This window comes from Olea europaea, chromosome 4 (genome assembly GCF_002742605.1).
Source record: "Olea europaea var. sylvestris chromosome 4, O_europaea_v1, whole genome shotgun sequence".
NCBI lineage: Eukaryota > Viridiplantae > Streptophyta > Magnoliopsida > Lamiales > Oleaceae > Olea > Olea europaea.
In genome coordinates this window covers 20,451,668-20,461,530 of record NC_036240.1, presented here as the reverse complement: position 1 = coordinate 20,461,530, position 9,863 = coordinate 20,451,668, and the positions used below count along the sequence as shown (strand labels likewise).

The window sequence follows — 9,863 nt, the reverse complement described above, 5'->3', positions numbered from 1 at the left end:
CCCCCCCCCCCCCCCCCATTTTAATTGCAATCCATTGAAACTCCCATGATAGGGTTGAGAAACCAACTAACCCATTCGTGTGTGTGCAAGACCGAGAGAGAGAGAGAGAGAGAGGATTTCTTTTGTTAACTGCTCTGTGTCTCTATTGACATAATTACATGTAGCTTCAGAAATTGGAAACTCAAACTCCATTAAGTACACAGTATCATATATCTGTGCTCTAATTGACCTACCCACTTGTTATATGCATACATTTAACATTCATATATTCTGCCTTGTCAAGTATTGGCATCCTAACCAATTCTACCTTTACCATGTTGGATCTGTATCTTCCTTTTTTCTTATCCTTGCCCCTGCTCTATAGCTTACTAGTTGAAGAAGTGATTTTCCGGCATGTGCTTTGTTCACTTTGTACTGAGTGCTTTTGTTCATTATGTATGGAGCAAATGCAGTCGTGGAGTACCATGTGTTATCCTTTTCCCTTCTACTTGGGGCTGCTGCCTGCCCTAAAATAGTGGAATACTGTACCAGTTCTCTTGTTGCCTGCAGGAACTCATTGAAAAGCTTAGTAGAGTGGAACTGTCAAAGGATGACTACCCATGTATGAATGATCCTAGTCCAACTTTCCATGCAACATCCATACAAACCCAATTAGATAATGAATCTTGACTATGAAATACCTATATCATCAATATAAGGTGTTGAATATTTATGAAATTTAACTTTATAAACTTTACATAATTGCCAAAATGTCCATGTCATATCATCAAGAAAAATAATTAATGCAGAACATACATTGATCCATTGATATGTATCTCGAATTGTAATCTTCGGATTTTGTCTTCTGAATCTTTAATTTTGATTATTGATTATGAATTCTAGAATTCTTAAATCATTTTTCTTGATTATGGGTTTAGGATCTTCCTCTTCAATATACTTTCTCTATAATTCTTGTATTAATGGGATAACACAAAAAATGAGAAATTGCATATGAATTGGGGGACCATAACGTTATATATAATTTCTATATGTATTTCGTCCATCATAAAATATAATTCTAAAGGAATTCGATCTCTATGCATATAGTTCGACCCACATTTTATTTAGATGTCGTAAGCCCAATTACTTAATTCTTTATTGTGAAAATTACATATACACAGAGTTTTTAAGTTTTCAATTCAAAAATAAAATTGAAAGAATTTTTATTCAAAAATCAAAAGTAATAATTATATTTTAAATATTAATAATATTATTACAGATTTATATTTATCTACAAACCCAGTCTATTTTCCATCCCAAAATTTCACCCAACCCTAATTTATTTTTCTGTCTTTTCTCTCTTTTATCCCCCCCCTCCCCCCCTCCCCCTCCCACTTCACTTCTCCCTCTCCCTCTCATTTCTTCTGAAACTATTGTTTATCCTCAGTTGCGGGTTTGTCATAAGTTAACAACGAAGTTGAAGCGGGAAATTGTCCTAGGCTCATCCAGTCTTGATGATCCTGCACAATTTATTACGGTAAGGCAGTACCTGACTTCATTCCTTTCTTCCGCCTCATTCCACAACTTTATAAACTTCCAAATTTTCGGCAGCTTGAAATTATATAATTGATTATAATTTGTCTCCTTTTGGCAACACATTAGTGAAGGATACAAGCAAAATACGAGTACATAGAACTTAACTCTCAACAAATATTGATTTTTCTCATTTATGACTATAATGTTAAATTATAGCTTTTATAACTGTCATATATGATTTGGGATATCCAAAAGTTGTATGTATGCTTAAATATACAGAAATGTCACAGTGCATGCCAGTATCTACGCAAAATATGTTTATAACTGAAGGGAGAAGAGGAAGAAATATTGACAAACACAAGAAATTGTATAACAATCATGTTCTAACTTGCTCTGCAATCGGATTCGCCCCAATCCATGCAGAAAATGAACGTTTTTATGGATCTGATTTTGCTCCATTTGTTCTGTTGCAGAAAATGAAGCTGTTGAATGCAAATGAACTATCGTTGGACGATCTTCAGATTTAGATATCTGTATCTGGTGACGTGCCCGTTTTACATCTGTAAATCACATATCCGTACACACTTCAATGTCTTAGTTTCTTGGACTTCACTTTTCTTTTTCCTTATAATTCATTGTGACGTCGTTTTCTAATTGTCCGGACACGTGATTGATGGCTGTGGCCTGTGTTGTAATTGATTTGTCGAGGCTTCTAGCAATCTGGGGAGTATATAAATATAATAGTTGACACATTTGGAATTTTGTTGATCGGAAAATCCTAATCAATGACCCCATTCGATGTTATATTTTCTTGCTTGCATTTCCATCTCAATTCTGTATTTCTGATGTACTCGCTTTAGGGAGTATTTTTATTTTTTATTGTTCAGCCCCATCACCCTTAGTGTACTTGCTCTTGCTCTTGCATTTCTTTATTTTTTTTTTAATTTTTTTTTTTTTGGTGGGACGTGTTTGGTATTCAAGTTTTGGATTGGACCGGAGAGTATAATTATCGTGGTTTCTTTCTATTTTAACATAATGTCCATATGCAATGTGGTGGATTGGACCGGAGGATATAGAGGAAATTACATAAAACTAGATATTAAAACTTTCAAATTCAAAATTAGGGGATGAAGTTTACTTATACAAAAATCTAGTATTATATATAATTAACACATTCAATTCAATTAAAACCCTAATCATTTCCCCCAAATTCTTCCCTTATCATATCCTCCCATCTCTATCTCTCTATCTTATCCTTAGACTATCATTGCCGTTAAGGAGCGATCGCCACTTGAGACACCTCCGATTTCGAGTGCCGATACGAGACCATTAGAATTCAGGGTATTTTTAAACTGTAATAATTTATTCTCACTCTAACTCTCCATCTTCTCTTCATCTTCTTGTCTGTATCTTCCTCGCGATGTAGATCTACCCACTCTGGTGAGATGTGGTGGTGAAATGAATAGGCTATGGTGGTGGTGTGCTGTGGGTGGTGCGTTGTGCGATGGTGGTGGCGGGGGTTGTTGCGGTGGCGATGATGATAACAGGTGGAGTATCTGTGACCAATAATTAGGTGTACGTGACCAACTATTTAGGTGTCTGTGACCAACTATTTTAGTTGATTTGTGATTAAATATTAGGTGTCTGACTAAAAAATAATTTGTGACCAATAAATTATAACTTATGTGATCCAGAAATAAAATGTGACATGTAATTTGAATGATCTGTGACTTCGAAATAATGTGACAAACAAAATTTTTGAGTTGTGGCCACAAAATAATTTATGACCAATTAATTTGATGATATGTGAACAATAAATAAATTTGTGACTATTAATCATGTAATTATGAGTTTATTATCTTTATTTAATAAATATTTTTAATTAATTAAATGCATACCTGATTTTTGAATTTTCAAATTATTTACTTGATTTTTGAATTGGGGTCAACATAACCCCTAAGAGGTGATTTTTTCCCGAGGATATAATTATCATGGTTTCATTCTATTTTAACATAATGTCCATATGCAATGTAGCCATCAACATTAAATATTCTCTTTCGGCCAGCATAGCTTATGTACTCATTTCGTTTGATAAAGATAGGCTTATTTTCCATTTTTGTCCATTCCAAATAATAACTCACGTTTATTATTGAGAATATAGTCAATTTCTTAATTTTCTAATATATTCTTATTTAATGTGTTTTATCATCAACAAATATGAAATATCATTATTTATTGTAGGGGCATATTAAGAAAAATGTGAGAAAAGTTATTCTTTCAACTATGTCAATTATATTTTCTTAATCTGTACGAAAATAGAAACCAGATTCTCTCTAGGATGCAGTGAGTAATGTATTTTTAAAATTGTGGGCAGCCTAAATGTTTGTTATAACACACTTGCAAAAAATATTTCAAAGGTGCACGTTAAAATTCTAAAATATTTCTTTTATTATTTTAATAATACTTCTATTTTATGATAAAATTTGTCATTGATGATGTCATCATCCAGTAACATATAAGTGGACCTTAAAGTGAACATTATTTACTAAACATGCTTTATACATCATTGTGTTTACACCTTTTTGTTGTATCTTCACACGTAAAACACTGCAGAAAATGAGCCAGCTCATTAAGAAATTGAGGACAAAATCCCCCAGTCTTCAAAATATCTTTTGTGGTAAGCAACCTAATGAATTTGGAATTTTATACCCACCAACTCCAATTCTTAAATTTGAGTTCCCCTTTTCAGAAAGACTAATTCCCCCCTCCCACCATAATTATGCTAGATTTGAAGGTATAAGTAGGTACATTAGGTTCAATAAGCAGTATTCAATAAATATATATATATATATATATATAGTTATAGTTATAATTTACAGTTCAATCTTAATATGAGAAACGATTTACGTACATATTTGTTTGATACATGATCATGTTCAATGGTTTCCTCTATAGGATTAAGAATATTAATTCCAGGCCCCATAACATGTAATTAGTGAAAGAATGTTGCGAGTTAATTGCTCCAATGGTCATTGAACCTATATATATGTCTTTGATTGTTCACTGAAATTTAAAATGTCAAGTTTTGATACTGAACTTTGAAAAACGTTTTACGTTATTCACTGACATAACTTTCATCGCAAATCTCTAACGGAATTGATGACGTAGCTGACAGAATGCACATGTGACGCCTCATCATACTGTTGAACTTTAACATAGTCGAATTTGGGCCATTAAATTTTGAAAAATGTTATATTGCTCATTAAACTTTGAGATCGTCGAATTTTGGCCACTGAACTTTGATGTAGTCGAATTTTGGCCAATGAACTTTGAAAAACATCTTATATTGCTCACTATAAATTTGGATCTACCTACACATTTGTTTATTTTCCTTTACAACAAAACTCTTTAATTTTCGCACTCATTTTGAACCACACATTTATATAATAAAACATTTTACATGTAAATTCAATTTTTTTTCAACTTTTTAACCTCACATTCTCCATAAAATCACTATTTAAAACTTTTTTTTTTAAATAATGGCCATCAAACAAGGGCTAAAATTCATTTTTAAAATTCGAATTTAATTTAATTTTAACAATAAATATATTATGTGTTTCGTTGCAATCAGTAGTCACTTTAGTGAGCAATCAAAGATGGATTGATAGAAGGGAACAATACATAACCCAGGTCTTTAGAAATCAGGTTATAAATGGGTATATAATATATATTATAGATAATGTATATATACAAATATGGTATGATTAGATATGGTTCCTAAAATCACGCGGTCACTTCTTGAAATCAAGGATTCAGTTACCATTTGAAAAATAATCCTCCAAAAAATTGCATGTCTTCTTTGCAAAAAAGGCCACTAATATCAAAACAACTCATATTGTCACAATTCTGATCTGTAAAAATCGTAATTGAAAATTGTTTGTTTACAGAGGTTATAGGTAATCGAATTAAGGACAAAATCAGTCATCGGTGTGCGCTTTGTGTAGTCTACGTTGTCATCGGTACGTGATATGAATTGTGTGTTATTTCAATAGAAGAAATGAATCGGAGACAATGGTTACTGCCATTCTTTGTTCGTATTGATGCTATAGTGGTCACAATCACGGATTACAGATCAATTGGAATTAAAGATTGTGTTGTGCATTAAAAATGTGAGCGTGTGGCCAGAAATCTTATCAATGTGATATTGGTCACATATTCATATTTTGTATCGCAACATATGTGTGTATATGTGGTCGGAGTTTTTGTTTATGACGTTGAAATTCTTGTGTAACGCACGTCGAGTTATGGAAAGCATACTAGAAACTCTCGGTGACGAAATTAAAAATTGTGTAGCACATTGAAAATGTGGGTGTGTGACAGAATTCGTAGCAATGTGATATTGGTCACAGATTCATATTCTGTAGTGCAAAATGTTGTGTATATGTGGTCGGAGTTTCTATCTGTGACGTTAAAACTCCTCTGTTACGCTAATCGAGTTATGGAAAGCATACCAGACAATCTTTGTAACTGAAATGAATCTCTGTGACCATGTTTTGTGTCCGTGACTTAATTCCTCTATGCATCAATTACTCTCTCTATGCCTTAGAGAATGAATTATGACAAGGAATGGTATTGATGACTGAATTTTTCTTGTACACTATTGCAAAAAGATGGGTTATGTTCACGTTTCATTGTTATATAAAGCACATTCATCATTGGTGTTGCTCGACCGTAATTGCTATTATGTTCAGACGACAACAACGCCTGTTATATTGATAATTGAAGTTTTGGAAATTTATCATCCATTTGTGAACAGTGGAAAAATATAGATGCACAAATGAAATATAACATGTATTGTTATCAATTAATATTTCACATGAAATTGGGACCCTAAGATAGAGTATTGTACATGTGAAATTAGATTGAATTTTGTGACAATTTGGATAGATATGTAACATATGAACACTAGAAAAATGACTGCATGTTTAATTTGTGACCTGCACCATGTGTTCTATGATCAGTGAAAGTAAACAGTGGAATGATAATCTCAATAGTGCGATTTTCCATTAATACCCAACATCTAAAGTGTAAAAAAAATGACACATACAGGCAACGTTATAAAGTCATTTGTGACTTGTGAAGTATTTCGTGTGGGATCTGTGACCTAATAATTATGTCATTACGGATTGAAATAAGATATTTGTGATGTTTAAATCATAGCATACCTAGATTGTGACCTATATATGTTGGTTGCAATAACATCTGTGACCAATGATTTATACCGTATGCTTTAATAGTAAAAGGATTGTGACCTGCCTGTGTTATATTATTTTTTTATTGTAGATATTGGTGCCCTACTGAAACTGTGACATGTGACCCATGTACAAAGATCTGTGACCAATAACCTGAACATGCAATTTTGAATTGTGACCAGTGCACAGGAACTTATGACTCCTGACCTACATATGCAGATGTATGACCTGTGACATTTGCTCATAAACTTGTGACCTGTGACCATGTCACATATGCACATAAAATTGTCTTGTGACCTGGGCAAATAATTATGCGAATTGTGACGTGGGCTAACAATTCTGTGACCTGGGCAGATAAATTTGTAACTTGTGACCATGTTAAGTGTGAACATAAAATTGTGTTCCATGGTTTGGCAAATACGTATGTGACCTGACCTGGACAAACAATTTTGTGACATGGCAAAAAAAAATTATGACCTTTGATTACGAATTAAATTATAACATAAACATGATACTATGTGACCTGTGACTTGTGACTTGTGAAACCAAAGCTATGAAAACAAAGCTGTGGCGTTTAACCTGTGATTAACAATTGACTTATAGTATCTACATGATAAATAAAGACCTGTGACCTGATAGAGTGTTGTTCATACTGAGCATTCAAAACAATCGTAGAAATGCAAAACTATTAGAAAAATGAACCATTTTACACCTCTAGATAAAAAAAATAAAAAATAAAAAATTGTCCTCCTGCATAACTAATCATTATAAAAAATATTGATAGCAATTGGTAAGCAGTCAATTAGGCCTTTTCTATTATTTGACAAAGTATGTCATAACTAAAAGTGGAAATTACAAGAAACCATAGGATTAAAATCTTGAATTCAAAAATCAAATGGGGAGTTTAACATTTCAAAAATCAGAAATTTTTTAATTGATCATAATATATAAGACAAATATTAAAAATAAATAAAATTCAACCCTAATGCCCAAGTAAACCCTAAATTTTCATCACCTCCTTTCTCTTTCTATCTTCTCTTTGCCACCTACCCTTTTCAATTCCTACGACGCTACGAAATTGGACACCACTCCTCTTTCAGATGCGCCGCGTGATTGCTGCACGTGACCTAGCGCAATGGCAGCAGCACGGCTGTACACGATTGCTGAGCGCGCACAACAAAAATCATGTGCAGAAACACCGCTGTATACGGTCATCGTGTGCGCTGTTGCAGCGAGGTGTTGCTTATGGTTGTGAGGTAATGCTAGCGTAGCCGAATTTATGGTTTTGGATCCGTCCGCGCTGCTGCAGTGAGGCACCGTTGATGATTGTGAGGTTGTGTTGGCGTGGCGACGAGGTGGTGTCGAATTTGTGGTTTTGGATTTGTGTTTTGGATCCGTGGTTGTTGATGGGGTTGGTGATTAGGTATGGTTGGATTTAAGTTTTGGATCTGTGTTTTGGACCGGTGGTTGCGGATTGGTGGTTGTCATTGTCATTGGCGATGCGGTGAGATGTGTTTTGTGGGTGAGTGGTGATGTGCGGTGGTGGTGAGAACAGTGGTCGCGATTGTAGTGGCGGTGGTAGTGTGGTGGATTTGTGGAGTTCTGTAGTTGGTCTGCTGTGATGGTGAGATGTGGTGGTGATGGTTATGGTGCTGCGGCAGTGACAGTGGTATTAGTATGGCGGTGGCAGTGGCGGTGGAAATGTTGGAGTTGATTTTTTGTTTGAGGCAGTGATGTTGCTGTTGATGGTGGTGGTTTAGATGGCGGTGCTGTTGGAGGTAGTGGTTGTTTGGTGGTGGTCATAGATTTTTTGATTGATTGTGACCATTAAATTGGCTAACCTGTGACAAATAAACAATATGTGACACTAAAAAAGATAAATTGTAATCGAGAATAGTTTGTGATCTAAAAATAATAATATGTGACCTATAATATTTGTGATCCGTGCCTTACGTGATCGACAAACAAAATGTGACCTGCAAAATTGTTGAATTGTGACCATAAAACAATTTGTGACCTTAAAAAATTCTCATTTGCAATCGAAAAATAATTTGTGACTTATAAAATTTTTGGTTTATAACCAATAAATTGATAAGTGTGACTAAAAATTAATTTATGACTATTTTTTTTTATTTGTAAACAATGAACAAATTGTGACATACAAAATTTTTGAATTATGATCGTAAAATAATTTGTGACAAAATTTCTAATTTTCGACCCAAAAATAATAAGTGACAAATGAAATTGTTAATTTGCGACCAAATTGTATAGATTTGTGACTTAAATATATTTAATAAATAAAATAATTAATTAAATCATAAATAAATTTTAATAAAAATTTAATTTTTGAAATTTGAAACTTATTTTCTTAATTTTGAAATATATAATACTTAAACTCTTAGTTATGAAATTTTCCCAAACTAAAATCCTCTCCTACAACAAGAATGTGCGAGTCCACTAAACCTAAGTAAATTACAAGAGAGAAAACCAAAAAAAAGTAGGCATAATATGATAAGACTCTACTCCACTTTTTCTACTTTCTACACTCTTACCTCACCTAAAACCTAAATTCACCATTGATTCCCCGCTCTGTTAGTCATTCTATGTGAATCGCGAACGCTCTAACGTTGCCAGTATGATCATATTTGATACCTACCTTGTTGAGTCAAACATTCACACTCATCAGACAATCCATGCCATGTGTCAAACAAGTTTGATATTGTCTTATTTTTATGAACTTTTTGAATTTCTAGCACTCGATGGATACTTACCCTTACATACATGGTTAATAGATACCCATGGAGAAGCCCATTATAGTACTTCTATGCTTCATCACCAAGATTTCGTGATTCACTGCCGAACTTATTCCAATTCCAAGAGCTCGGATTGAATCGATAAGTATACTGTGCTACAAAAAAGTATATAAGAAATAATATATAAATTTCAAAGAATTTAAATTGACATATCCGTATCCTACTTCTTTTAGAAAAATATCACGTGTTGCCTCATTCATACTCAATGTATGTGCTTTTATGTATGTGCGCGCGTGTGTATATATGCACACACATGTGCAAGTTGATTACAATAGGCTTTTAT

The 9,863-nt window shown here is 33.5% G+C and overlaps 1 protein-coding gene across 1 annotated transcript in view; it reads left to right on the top strand.

Annotated features, from left to right (window-relative positions):
- LOC111393151 (SNARE-interacting protein KEULE-like) overlaps positions 1-2,325 on the top strand; it is a 19,055-nt gene extending 16,730 nt beyond the window's left edge. Inside the window, exons 18-21 of the mRNA XM_023018540.1 lie at positions 550-644; positions 883-953; positions 1,359-1,516; positions 1,989-2,325. Coding sequence (XP_022874308.1) covers positions 550-644; positions 883-953; positions 1,359-1,516; positions 1,989-2,042 — 378 coding nt within the window. The 3' untranslated portion in view covers positions 2,043-2,325. The remainder of the gene's footprint in view (positions 1-549; positions 645-882; positions 954-1,358; positions 1,517-1,988) is intronic.
- Positions 2,326-9,863: the final 7,538 nt, after the last annotated feature.